General features: G+C 46.0%; 1 protein-coding gene across 2 annotated transcripts in view; it reads left to right on the forward strand.

Annotated features, from left to right (window-relative positions):
* The first annotated feature begins 559 nt into the window (after positions 1-559).
* The window catches only part of LOC126284719 (fatty acid-binding protein, muscle-like), a 112,197-nt gene continuing 97,844 nt past the window's right edge, over positions 560-14,912 (forward strand). The window contains exon 1 of one of the 2 annotated variants that reach the window (XM_049983853.1): positions 560-825. In XM_049983853.1, the coding sequence (XP_049839810.1) occupies positions 741-825 (85 nt within the window). In that variant the 5' untranslated portion in view covers positions 560-740. The remainder of the gene's footprint in view (positions 826-14,912) is intronic. The other variant, XM_049983852.1, reaches the window with a different exon arrangement.

A 14,912-nucleotide genomic window follows, 5' to 3' on the forward strand; every position in this document is an offset into this window, starting at 1 on the left:
GAAGGTGATTTGTTCGCGAAACAAACTTTTTTTTTTTTCTTGCTGTTTTATCAGACTTGTGGGACTACCCTAGGAGGTTGTGTCTCATATCTTCTGGAGGACACAGCGGTGACAACCAACACCCTTGTCTAATATGTCTTCCAGGACGTGTCTCATCTGCCATTATTAACACTCGCTGCCTTGTGTGAAGCTCCTTTATTAATCCTTTGTTCCTTGGATACACCGCTGCTAACCAGTTAGCGGACTGAAAAGCGCAACAGTGAAATTTGGCGTAGAACGGCGACACTGAAGACGCGAGCAGACGAAGACTGTGGCGGAGCATTAAGTGTGACTGCGTCAGTTCTGATGGAGCTGAAGGTCACTTTCTTGCTGTAGCTGATCCAGGAACTTGTTAGTTCCGGGAAGAGATGTTGCTGACGAAAGAGTGTGAATCGGTCAGAGATACGAATTAATGTGGATAAGGAGGACGAGATAAGCGGGGCGGGGACACTCGACGTCCGCATATGAGGATGCTCGGGACCTCCTCGGGCTGTGGCCGGCGCGTGCGCATTAGCTCTGCAGCCATAGCCGGCGGCTTCCCCTCCAGTCCTACCGACGGCCTTCGCGGCTGTATATAGTCCCCACCGCGCCGGCTGCCGCAACGTAAACAGCGTAGCGGGCGTGCAAATTCGCGCGTCCAGTGCACGAGCTGCGTCCGCAGTGTGCAGCAGTCACGTTCTGGACCCAGGAGAGCCGGGGCCATGTCGCTGGAGGAGTGCGTGGGGTTGAGGTACAAGCTCGAGAAAGCCGCCGACGACAACTTCGACGAGATCATGGGAGCACTCGGTAATTCTGTCAGTCACTAGCTAGTATCGCCGTGGGCGTCACCAGCACTAAATTACGAGGGTCACTTCAAAAGAAATGCACACTATTTTTTTAAACTCCATTTTCTATTCCACATGTTTGAAGGTTTTACAGTGTGCAGATACATCCTATAGGAACAATATTTTCATTTCTCCAATTCATTTCTATCCCTCTCAACGGCCTTACGCCATCTTGGAACCAGCGCTTGTATACCCGCACGGTAAAATTCTGGACCAACCTGTTGGATATTTGTACAACATGGTTGTGGGGAGAAGCAGCGATTAGTATGATTAATCAATAATTCGAAAACAGTCTTAATCGCATTTATTATTATTATTATACCGTCAACCGACTTCAATCGGCGTAGAGGTCATCTTTTGGGCGTTTACACCATTGGACGACTGCTGCTTGTGTCACTCCTGTCTACAGGATAGTTTCCTGCCGTTATGTAGACAGGAGTGACACCACCAGCAGTGCCGGCCGGTGTGGCCGTGCGGCTCTAAGCACTTCAGTCTGGAACCACGTGACCGCTACGGTCGCAGGTTCAAATCCTGCCTCTGGCATTGATGTGTGTGATGTCCTTTTAGGTTTAAGTAGTTCTAAGTTCTAGGGCACTAATGACCACAGATGTTAAGTCCCATAGTACACAGAGCCATTTAAAACACCAGCAGTCGACCAATGGTGTAAACGCCCAGAAGATGACCCCTACGTCTGGTTGAAACCGGTTGGCGGTATAATAACAATAATAATAAATGCGATTAAGACTCTTTTTGAAATACTGGAGCCACTGTTTGGCAGCGTGCACAAGGGAGTCATCGTCTTCAAAGAGTCTTTCAGAGAGTCTTTCAGTTTCCTAAAGAGATGATAGTCACATAGAGTCAGGTCAGGAATCTAAGGCGGGTGTTTCAGTGTTGTCCATTCAAGTTTTCTGATAGCTTCCATGGTTTTTTGACTGATATGTGGCCGTGCATTGTCGTGCAACAGCTTTTGCCTATGTGGTCGAACACGACTCAGTCGAGCTTGAAGTTTGTTCAGTGTCGTCACATATGCCTCAGAATTTATGGTGGTTCCTCTTGCCATGATGTCCACAAGCAAGAGTCATTCGGAATTGAAAAACACCGTAGCCATAACTTTTCCAGCAGAAGGTGTGGTTTTGAATTTTTTTTTTTCCTTAGGTGAATTTGCATGATGCCACTCCATTGATTGCCTCTTCGTCTCTGGTGAAAAATGATGGAGCCATGTTTCGTCACCTGTCACAATTCTTCCAAGAAATTGATCTCCACCATTCTCGTACTGTTCCAAATGTTAGCTGCGTACCGTTTTTCTTGTTTCTTTGTGAGCCACTGTCAACATCCTGGGAACCCACCTGGCACAAACCTTTTTTAACGTCAACACTTCCAGTATTCTGCAAACACTTCCTCCCCCTATCCCAACGTAGCGTGACAATTCGTTCACTGCGATGCGTCTTTCAGCAGTCACCAATTCGTTAACTCTCTGCTCATTGTCTGGAGTGTGTGCAGTACGAGGCCTCCCGCTGCGAAGATGGTCGTCAATATTGCCGTGCCCGCTTTCATCACGTAACCTGCTTGCCCACCGACTAACTGTACTGCGATCGACAGCAGCACCTACATACACCGTTTTCTACCTCTTGTGTGTGTTTCCCACTGTCTCGTTTTCACAGCACAGGAATTCTGTAACAGCACGTTGCTTCTGACGAACGTCAAGTGTGGCAGCCATCTTGAAGACATGCTGTAACGGTGCCGCTCACGGGAACAGTTTCAACTAAGTTTTAAAACCAGCGCGAAGGATGTATCTACATACTGTAAAACTTTCACACATGCAGAATGAAAACTGTATTTTTACAAAAATAGTCTGCAATTCTTTTGGAGTGACTCTCGTAATGGGAGGAACGACTTAACAATGTGGTATAGATCAAATGGTTCAAATGGCTCTGAGTACTATGGGACTTAAGTGCTTCGGTCATCAGTCCCCTAGAACTTAGAACTACTTAAAACTAACTAACCTAAAGACATCACACACATCCATGCCCGAGGCAGGATTCGACTCTGCGACCGTAGTGGTCGCGCGGTTCCAGACTGTAGCGCCTAGGACCGCTCGGCCACTCCGGCCGGCGTGTTATAGATCACAAAGAGGTCTAACCTAAAGACATCACACACATCCATGCCCGAGGAAGGATTCGACTCTGCGACCGTAGTGGTCGCGCGGTTCCAGACTGTAGCGCCTAGGACTGCTCGGCCACTCCGGCCGGCGTGTTATAGATCATAAGGAGGTCTAAACGGGAGATCCCCTTGATAAAAGTTGAAAAATTAGGATCTAAAACATTTTATGTATGCCTCAGACCATATACTCGTATTTTAATGGCAGTTAAACGAGTTTTGCAAAAACCCAGTATAAAAAAAAAACTAGGTCTACAACTTTTCTTCCGCCGTTTTTTCTCGAAGTTTGGGGCTTTATTGTGAAAACTTACAAAAGAATTATGATTCATAGTATTGCCCATCGCTGGCTACTACATTCTCTCATCTTTGAGATAGCAAACGAATCCCGTGGCGGAAGAACTGAGCGTCTTTTGTGAGGATCCATGAATCGATTCAATTCTGCACTTGTTCATGTGATCGGAAATGCTGGTCAGCCAGACTGTATGCCACTGATAGAAAGAGGTGATAGTCAGTGAGAGCAACGCACGGAGAATACGGAGGGAGGGATAGGACTTCTCGTTTCAACGTTTCCGTGTGTATTTTAACGGGTTTTGCGACATGGGGCCGAGAACTGACCTGCTACAAAATTACTTTTACGTGTCTATCGCTGTATTGTGGCCGTTTGTGTTTCACTGCTGGGCTCGATAATGATGTCCTGTGACTGTCTTCGTCTGTTTCAGTAGCTGCGAAAACGTTCTGTCTTCCACCGCCGATCTTCGACGTCAAAATAAGTTCAGATTTCCGCCAACGGCTACCTCCTATTCTGCTCGAAGGTACTCCAATACCATATCAGAAAACAGTGAAGAACTTGGGTGTAACTTTGGACGAGCATCTCAACTGGGCGGAGAATACAGTCGCAGTGTGCCGAAAGACCTCTGCTTGTCTCTATGCTCTCAAAAAGTTTCGGAACATATTCCCACAGGACTTGAAACGCCAGCTCGTGCAAGCACTCGTTCTACCGAACCTCCACTATTGTGATGTGATTCAACAAGGCATGAGTAGTGAAAACAAAAGACGGCTAGAGCTAACCATGAATGCCTGTGTGCGTTACACCTGCAACATTCGCCGATATGATCATGTTAGTGCTTCATACTCCGAGCTAGGGTGGCTGCGGCCAGACAAACTGCGTGACTACCACACTCTATGTCTACTTCACCGACTCCTCATCGCGCAAGCACCCCAGTACCTAGCTTCAGAGATTAAAAACCTGTCATGCCATCATAATCGAAACACGAGGTCACTCTTATCTGGTATCCTAACTGTGCCCACTCACAAAACAAAAACTTTTGCAAACTCCTTCTCAGTTGCCGCTGTCCGCCTCTGGAACAAACTGCCCCTTACCTTGAGGAAAATTCAATCTCCTGTGGCTTTTAAGAAGAAGTTGAAGCATTTCCTACTATCATCCGCATAAAATTCTCCACAAAATTAATGTGCAAGGCCAATCCTCTCATCTGTCAAATAGCAAAGCTAGCGTCTCGTATCTTGCTGCTGAGATGCCTTCATCTTCATCTATCTCTATTAGCCACGCAGTCTCCTTTTCCTTTATATTTTCCTTAATTATGTTTCATCATGTCTCTCTATTCTTCTCCTCCCTTCACCATGAGTCTCCCTCATACTCCCTGCTGCCAGCACTCCTATCTTAAATCTTTCTCTTCAATAATGCATTTTTCGAGGTGTACCTTTCTAATTGTTTATCTCACTTTTTGTATTAGATGTAGTTTAACATGCCTACTGAAACATATGACTGTAAAATAAGTAGAATGCCTGGTTAGATGTAAGAGAGGGCCTGATGGCCCTAATCTTGCCAGGTTAAATAAATAAATAAATAAATAAATAAATAAATAAATAAAATCGCCGTTCTTAAGGCGTTGAAAATATTCTCTCCACGTCCTTCCACTAATAGTTCCCTCACTATTGGCCTTACACAGCATTTTAATAGGCACAGCCTCAGAGTTCTTCATGTTAAAGCTGAAAATTAAAACTTCCTGCAAATGGCGAGAAATGGGTACGTAAGTTGACGTACTTAATCGAGAATAACCTTATGATGCAACCACAAATCGACTAATATGTTTATGGCATTATGTTTATAGATGCCTAAGCTTACTGTATGACACCCGAACCCCACTTGCCGCTACTGATGTCTATTGCAAAACGGCGGAAGGAGAGTTGAAGAATTAATATTATATTGGCATTTAAATTTATCGACAGTGTGTGTTGCGTCCTAAACAAAACAAAACAGTGCAAAGTTCTTTCCGTGTATAAAAACTTCGTTGATACAAAATTGCGGCTCAGTCTGTTGGGTGAAACAGTATCAGATGCAGACTACATTTTTAAATAGTGTATAAGTTTTTTTTTTAAACCAGTTTATCAAAGTGAATATAATCCTCCAGAAAACAACACGTATTTCGTAGTTTAAACGAGATATACACATTTGAAAACATGGAGAACGCTGGAACCCTGGTACTGTTCATGAATACCTCCCAACAAATCACAGCACGTTGTTTTCTCTTAGTGAGCGACGCAGGCGAAGCTACGACGGGTAATTTGCTAGTTTATTATCAAGATTTTGGTGGGAAAGAATCAAAGAAAAATAAGACTACCTCCTGCCGACGTAGCTCTCCAGACATGCCGCACTGCCTGTCATAGTAGCATTAGTTATGCCAATGCTTCGGGGAGCAGGCGGGAGATATGGAAATAACTCAATGTGGGAGTGGGAAAAAGGGGAGATCGGAAGTCGTGTCTGGGTTGCTCAGTAGGTGGGCCGATATTTGGGAGTAGCAGATAGGTACTGGAGGAAATGAAGCTGAGAGGAGGGGTCGTAGGTAGTGCCCGGACAGTTGAGTGTCTGAGCGCATTTCCAGCTAAAGACAATGTTCCAGGTTCATAACTTTTTATTTTCTATTTCTTGCCTATTTTTCTCCATCGCGTCTCACGACCACCGTAATTTTGTTATCATGTATAGGAAGCAATGCTTGCAATGTTCGCCACTCTTTTAAAATTTTATCGTCACCACTTTTCTGTTGATTACATCAATTTATAGTCCATTATAGTTCTGCTGTTAATGTTCAACATCCCTTTTTTCTATGCAAATCAGTGGTTCTAAGAAATTCTGCTTCAAGTGACACCAAACAGAGATCGTAGGTCCCATAGGATGAGGGAAGGACGGAAAGGAAATTAGCGAAGCCCTTTCAAAGGAACCATCCCGACATTTGCCCGAAGCGATTTAGGAAAATCACGGAAAACATAAATCAGGGTGGCTGGACGTAGATTTGCACCGTCGTCCTACCAAATGCGAGTTCAGTGTGCTAACCACTGCACCACCTCACTCGGTGCTTAAATCTTTACCGCTTATCGTACTTTGTACTACTGTTTTTCTACACAGTCGGCTTCAGAGTTCGTTGCTGTACAAGTGCGCAAAACAAGCAAATACCATGATCAAATATGACGTGGCGTGAAGCTGTTCTCTTACTTCGGCGTGACCTTGATGAACTGACCATTAAACCATAAAAATGTACCTAAGGCGCTTCCAGTTGTATAGCAAAATTAAGGTTTGCAGAAATGATAAAAATCGCTGAGATCACGCACAAAAGAAAATAGTAGACACATAGGAATTCCAAACATTGGCTGCGAGTGGGCATGGATTAAATCAGTGGGCAAAGTTGCAAATGTATGCCGGACTAGGATTCGAACCCGGGTCTCCTGCTTACTAGGCAGAAACTCTGACCACCTTTTTTTCATCCGATTGTGTTCGCTAATTTTCGGTGCATTTGCTCGTGGCGTACATCCCATAACACCCGTTCAAGTTCATCTTTCAGCCAGTCACTCGTTTTTTTTTATTATTACAGACGGTAGCTAACCATCTAACTGAACACGCTGAACTACCACGCCTGTATCCACTGCACCATTCACACAGTGGCCATCACAACTGCACGGAGTGTCTTAGCCCACCTCCCGTCAGACCCAAGTTCTCAGTGTAGTCTCCGCCTGCTTAGCTGGGTGGTAATATGCTCACCTCCCGTGCAAGCGGGCTAAGGTTCATTCCCCGGCCGGGATGGAGATTTTCTCCGCTCGGGGACTGGTTGTTGTGTTGTCCATCATGATTTCATCCTCATCACCTGCGCGCAAGTCGCCCAGTGTGGCGTCGACTGAAATAAGACTTGCAGTTGGCGGCCGAACTTCCCTGGATGGGGCGTCCCGGCCAACAATGCCATACGCTCATTTCATTTCATTTTTCATTGTAGTTCCCCTCGCCCGTTAGCCTCATTGCTCGCGTCATTTCGCCGATTCTCGTAATAGTTCGAGCTTAGTGTGCATATGTACAGAAGGGACCATTGGCCGTCCCCGACTTAATTGTATATATGTGATGACTGTTTTTTCGGACATTTTCGAAAGAATAGATACCACACATGTTTGAAAATAATAGGGTTTAAATGACGTAACAAATGCATGATTTATACACGAATGTATGTCAAAACAACACTGTCTATTTCTTAGTATTGCTGCATATACACTCCTGGAAATGGAAAAAAGAACACATTGACACCGGTGTGTCAGACCCACCATACTTGCTCCGGACACTGCGAGAGGGCTGTACAAGCAATGATCACGCACGGCACAGCGGACACACCAGGAACCGCGGTGTTGACCGTCGAATGGCGCTAGCTGCGCAGCATTTGTGCACCGCCGCCGTCAGTGTCAGCCAGTTTGCCGTGGCATACGGAGCTCCATCGCAGTCTTTAACACTGGTAGCATGCCGCGACAGCGTGGACGTGAACCGTATGTGCAGTTGACGGACTTTGAGCGAGGGCGTATAGTGGGCATGCGGGAGGCCGGGTGGACGTACCGCCGAATTGCTCAACACGTGGGGCGTGAGGTCTCCACAGTACATCGATGTTGTCGCCAGTGGTCGGCGGAAGGTGCACGTGCCTGTCGACCTGGGACCGGACCGCAGCGACGCACGGATGCACGTCAAGACCGTAGGATCCTACGCAGTGCCGTAGGGGACCGCACCGCCACTTCCCAGCAAATTAGGGACACTGTTGCTCCTGGGGTATCGGCGAGGACCATTCGCAACGGTCTCCATGAAGCTGGGCTACGGTCCCGCACACCGTTAGGCCGTCTTCCGCTCACGCCCCAACATCGTGCAGCCCGCCTCCAGTGGTGTCGCGACAGGCGTGAATGGAGGGACGAATGGAGACGTGTCGTCTTCAGCGATGAGAGTCGCTTCTGCCTTGGTGCCAATGATGGTCGTATGCGTGTTTGGCGCCTTGCAGGTGAGCGCCACAATCAGGACTGCATGCGACCGAGGCACACAGGGCCAACACCCGGCATCATGGTGTGGGGAGCGATCTCCTACACTGGCCGTACACCTCTGGTGATCGTCGAGGGGACACTGAATAGTGCACAGTACATCCAAACCGTCATCGAACCCATCATTCTACCATTCCTAGACCGGCAAGGGAACTTGCTGTTCCAACAGGACAATGCACGTCCGCTGTATCCCGTGCCACCCAATGTTCTCTAGAAGGTGTAAGTCAACTACCCTGGCCAGCAAGATCTCCGGATCTGTCCCCCATTGAGCATGTTTGGGACTGGATGAAGCGTCGTCTCACGCGGTCTGCACGTCCAGCACGAACGCTGGCCCAACTGAGGCGCCAGGTGGAAATGGCATGGCAAGCCGTTCCACAGGACTACATCCAGCATCTCTGCGATAGTCTCCATGGGAGAATAGCAGCCTGCATTGCTGCGAAGGGTGGATATACACTGTACTAGTGCCGACATTGTGCGTGCTCTGTTGCCTGTGTCTATGTGCCTGTGGTTCTGTCAGTGTGATCATGTGATGTATCTGACCCCAGGATTGTGCCAATAAAGTTTCCCCTTCCTGGGACAATGAATTCACGGTGTTCTTATTTCAATTTCCAGGAGTGTAGGTGCGTTAGCCACCACTTGTTGATGTGGTAACGATTCTCAATATCAGCTATACCTCCTGACTGTGGTTGATACCGCCCGTAGAATTGTAATCGAAACTGAGGGAACCTAACAAATGAACTCTCTGCAAGTAGTTTGGGAGACTTCTGTGTGCGAATCCCATCCAGGTAGCGACGGAAATGGGCTTCATGTGGCAGCTAAAGGCAACGATTTGTCGATTGGACGGGACCGTAGACTGAATATCATCGTATTGACTTCTTTTAGAACAAAATATGAAAGTCTATTCGGCTCACCACTCACAGACCTTCCTCTCTTTATGTTTTTAATAAGCTCGTCAAATTGTATACGCTATTGCATTCAACCACCACGAAGGCAGCCGGCAACAAACATAAAAACAGTACACAACATATTCACAGAGTGCTGTCTTCCGTTGATATTGCTATACCCCGTTTACGGGCAGTTCACACTAGACGTCAACGGAACGGATTGGTGAGGCGACGTCGTGGTCAAATGGAGGAGTGTCCATAGTAAAAGCGGAACGTCAAAGCTACATCACGTCATGGGGTATCGTCCCTGATAGGAAAACGTCGGAATTTACAGTTTCATCAAAGAAGTGGAACATCCAGTAAGGGAGGAGCGCATGAAATGAAACTTGAAGGGTGTAAGGGTATGTGATGTTATTACAGTAATTACAAAATCGATTCATAGACATAAATAACTTGGCAATTTATTAGCATGACGTTGCTCCCCTTCTGGTCAGGATGGTTGTTCTGGTTCAGTTGAGAAAGGTGTCCCCTGCTGAGGCGAGCTGGCTCACAACTGTTGTTAACTTCTTCTTGGTGTCCAGGATACTGGCACTGGGATGGAGCTGACACGTGGGCTGGACCCACACATGTTTTATCAGAGTCACATCTGAGGATACTGATGGACACGTGAGTATATCATCACCCAGCCAGTTCATAGAGACATGTGCCACGTGTGGACGAGTATTCTTCTGCTGATAAATGACGCCACAATACTGTCGCTTTAGAGGTAACACATGAGGATGTAGGATGTGAGTGACAGGCCGTTCTGCCGTCGGAGTTCCCTCAGTCACCACCAGCCGAGCCGGCCGCTCTGGCCGAGCGGTTCTAGGCGCTTCAGTCCGGAACCGCGTTGCTGCTGTGGTCGCACGTTAGAATCCTGCCTCGGGCATGGATGTGTGTCATGTCCTTAGGTTAGTTAGGCTTAAGTAGTCTAGGGAACTGATGACCTCAGATGTTAAGTCCCACAGTGCTTAGAGCCATTTGAACCACCAGCCATGACCTAAAATCATTCCTGATGGCTCCCCACACAATGACGCCAAAAGTAACACCGCTGTGCCTCTTCAAAGCATCGGGAGAATGAGATCTCCCAATAGAACGCGACCATTCTCGGCAATGATAATCTTCTGGAGAAGTGCAGATTCGCGAATCATCGCTGAAAACAATGCGACGACATTCGTCAGTAGTCCGTCCTTTCTGCTCAAGACAGCCGCTTGTGTCATGGTGTTTACGGTAGGCTGTGCATTGGACGGTAGTTCCCAAGACCGACAGCAGCTGGCCCCGACCAGTGGTGCAAGTAGACACAGATGTTGCAGGGAGTCCAATACGTGTTGTCGTATGGCAGGTGCAGATATGGTGTGTTTGGTACACAACAGAACGATCACCCCTTGACGATGAGAATGCCTGCCCTCATGCATGTCACATCTGAATGCAGCAAAAATCTAGATTTTGCACGATTTGACCAGCTCGACTAATAGAGCCTCGCAACGAGGGTGCTGAGAACGATACGTAAAGTATGTGACAGAAAACTCCACTTTCCAGACAGAGATCGCTCAACGTCTGATGTTATTCAAGGCCACTTATATACCACACCAGGGGTGTTTTGGTCATCAGTCTACTGACGAATTCCTTTCCTGTGTTAACCTCTTCATCTCAGAGTAGCACTTGCGACCTACGTCCTCAATTATTTGCTTGACATATCACAATCTCTGTCTTCCTCTACTGTTTTTGCCCTCTACAGCTCCCGCTAGTACCATGGAAGTCATTCCCTCATGTCTTAGCAGATGTCCTATCATACTGTCCCTTCTCCTTATCAGTGTTTTCCACATCTACCTCTACATCTACATCCATACTCCGCAAGCCACCTGACGGTGTGTGGCGGAGGGTACCCTGAGTACCTCTATCGGTTCTCCCTTCTATTCCAGTCTCGTATTGTACTTGGAAAGAAGGATTGTTGGTATGCTTCTGTGTGGGCTCTAATCTCTCTGATTTTATCCGCATGGTCTCTTCGCGAGATATACGTAGGAGGGAGCAATATACTGCTCGACTCCTCGGTGAAGGTATGTTCTCGAAACTTTAACAATAGCCCATACCGAGCTACTGAGCGTCTCTCCTGCAGAGTCTTCCACTGGAGTTTATCATCTCGGTAACGCTTTCGCCATTACTAAATGATCCTGTAACGAAGCGCGCTGCTCTCCGTTGGATCTTCTCTATCTCTTCTATCAACCCTATCTGGTGCGGATCCCACACTGCTGAGCAGTATTCAAGCAGTGGGAGAACAAGCGTACTGTAACCTACTTCTTTTGTTTTCGGATTGCATTTCCGTAGGATTCTTCCAATCAATCACAGTCTGGCATCTGCTTTACCGACGATCAACTTTATATGATCATTCCATTTTAAATCACTCCTAATGCGTACTCCCAGATAATTTATGTAATTAACTGCTTCCAGTTGCTGACCTGCTATTTTGTAGCTAAATGATAAGGGACCTATCTTTCTATGTATTCGCATCACATTACACTTGTCTACATTGAGATTCAATTTCCATTCCGTGCACCATGCGTCAATTCGCTGCAGATCCTCCTGCATTTCAGTACAATTTTCCATTGTTGCAACCTCTCGGTACACCAGATGATCATCTGCAAAAAGCTTCAGTGAACTTCCGATGTCATCCACCAGGTCATTTATGTATATTGTGATTAGCAACGGTCCTATAACACTCCCTTGCGGCACACCTGAAATCACTCTTACTTCGGAAGACTTCTCTCCATTGAGAATGACATGCTGCGTTGTGTTATCTAGGAAGTTCTCAATCCAATCACACAATTGATCTGATAGTCCGTATGCTCTTATTTTGTTCATTAAACGACTGTGGGGAACTGTGTCAAACGCCTTGCGGAAGTCAAGAAACACGGCATCTACCTGTGAACCCGTCTCTAAGGCCCTCTGAGTCTCGTGGACGAATAGCGCAAGCTGGGTTTCTCACGACCGTCTTTTTCGAAACCCATGCTGATTCCTACAGAGTAGATTTCTAGTTTCCAGAAAAGACATTATACTCGAACATAATACGTGTTCCAAAATTCTACAACTGATCGACGTTAGAGATATAGGTCTATAGTTCTGCACGTCTGTTCGACGTCCCTTCTTGAAAACGGGGATGACCTGTGCCCTTTTCCAATCCTTTGGAACGCTTCGCTCTTCTAGAGACCTGCAAGAAGGGGGGCAAGTTCCTTCGCGTACTCTGTGTAAAATCGAACTGGTATCCCATCAGGACCAGCGGCCTTTCCTCTTTTGAGCGATTTTAATTGTTTCTCTATCCCTCTGTCGTCTATTTCGATATCTACCATTTTGTCAACTGTGCGACAATCTAGAGAAGGAAGCACAGTGCAGTCTTCCTCTGTGAACCAGCTTTGGAAGAAGACATTTAGTATTTCGGCCTTCAGTCTGTCATCCTCTGTTTCAGTACTATTTTGGTCACAGAGTGTCTGGACATTTTGTTTTGATCCACCTACCGCTTTGACATAGGACCAAAATTTCTTAGATTTTTCTGCCAAGTCAGTACATAGAACTTTACTTTCGAATTCATTGAAAGCCTCTCGCATAGCCCTCCTCACACTACATTTCGCTTCACGTAATTTTTGTTTGTCTGCAAGGCTTTGGCTATGTTTATGTTTGCTGTGAAGTTCCCCAAACGCTTTTTCCAGGTCGACAAATCCTATGAACGTGTCTTGATTTTTCGTTAGCCTTGCTTCCATTATTAGCCGTAATTTCAGAATTGCCTCTCTCGTGCGTTTACTTTTCCTAAAGCCAAACTGATCGTCACCTAGCGCATTCTCAATTTTCTTTTCCATTCTTCTGTATATTATTCTTGTAAGCAGCTTCGATGCATGAGCTGTTAAGCTGATTCTGCGATAATTCTCGCACTTTTCAGCTCTTGCCGTCTTCGGAATTGTGTGGATGATGCTTTTCCGAAAGTCAGATGGTATGTCGCCAGACTCATATATTCTACACACCAACGTGAATAGTCGTTTTGTTGCCACTTCCCCTAATGATTCTAGAAATTGTGATGGAATGTTATCTATCCCTTCTGCCTTATTTGACCGTAAGTCCTCCAAAGCTCTTTTAAATTCCGATTCTAATACTGGATCCCCTATCTCTTCTAAATCGACTCTTGTTTCTTCTTCTATCACATCAGACAAATCTTCACCCTCATAGAGGCTTTCAATGTATTCTTTCCACCTATCTGCTCTCTCCTCTGCATTTAACAGTGGAATTCCCGTTGCACTCTTAATGTTACCACCGTTGCTTTTAATGTCACCAAAGGTTGTTTTGACTTTCCTGTATGCTGAGCCTATCCTTCCGACAATCATATCTTTTTCAATGTCTTCACATTTTTCCTGCAGCCATTTCGTCTTACCTTCCCGTCACTTCCTATTTATTTCATTCCTAAGATACTTGTATTTCTGTATTCCTGATTTTCCCGGGACATGTTTGTACTTCCTCCTTTCATCAATCAACTGAAGTATTTCTTCTGTTACCCATGGTTTCTTCGCAGCTACCTTCTTTGTACCTATGTTTCCTTCCCAACATCTGTGATGGCCCTTTTTAGAGATGTCCATTCATCTTCAACTGTACTGCCTACTGCGCTATTCCTTATTGCTGTATCTATAACGTTAGATAACTTCAAACGTATCTCGTCATTCCTTAGAACTTCCATATCCCACTTTGCGTATTGATTCTTCCTGACTAATGTCTTGAACTTCAGCCTACTCTTCATCACTACTATATTGTGATCTGAGTCTATATCTGCTCCTGGGTACGCCTTACAATCCAGTATCTGATTTCGGAATCTCTGTCTGACCATGATGTAATCTAATTGAAATCTTCCCGTATCTCCGGGCCTTTTCCAAGTATACCTCCTCCTCTTGTGATTCTTGAACAGGGTATTCGCTGTTACTAGCTGAAACTTGTTACAGAACTCAATTAGTCTTTCTCCTCTTTCATTCCTTGTCCCAAGCCCATATTCTCCTGTAACCTTTTCTTCTACTCCTTCCCCGACAACTGCATTCCAGTCGCCCATGACTATTAGATTTTTGTCCCCCTTTACATACGGCATTACCCTTTCAATATCCTCGTACACTTTCTGTATCTGTTCATCTTCGGCTTGCGACGTCGGCATGTATACCTGAACTATCGTAGTCGGTGTTGGTCTGCTGTCGATTCTGATTAGAACAACTCTGTCACTGAACTGTTCACAGTAACACACCCTCTGCCCTACCTTCCTATTCATAACGAATCCTACACCTGTTATACCATTTTCTGCTGCTGTTGATATTACCCGATACTCATTTGACCAGAAATCCTTGCCTTCCTTCCACTTCACTTCACTGACCCCTACTGTATCTAGATTGAGCCTTTGCATTTCCCATTTCAGATTTTCTAGTTTCCCTACCACGTTCAAGCTTCTGACATTCCACGCCCCGACTCGTAGAACGTTACCCTTTCTTTGATTATTCAATCTTTTTCTCATGGTTACCTCCCGCATGGCAGTCCCCTCCCGGAGATCCGAATGGGGGACTATTCCGGAATCTTTTGCTAATGGAGAGATCATCATGACACTTCT

Source organism: Schistocerca gregaria, chromosome 8 (genome assembly GCF_023897955.1).
Source record: "Schistocerca gregaria isolate iqSchGreg1 chromosome 8, iqSchGreg1.2, whole genome shotgun sequence".
NCBI lineage: Eukaryota > Metazoa > Arthropoda > Insecta > Orthoptera > Acrididae > Schistocerca > Schistocerca gregaria.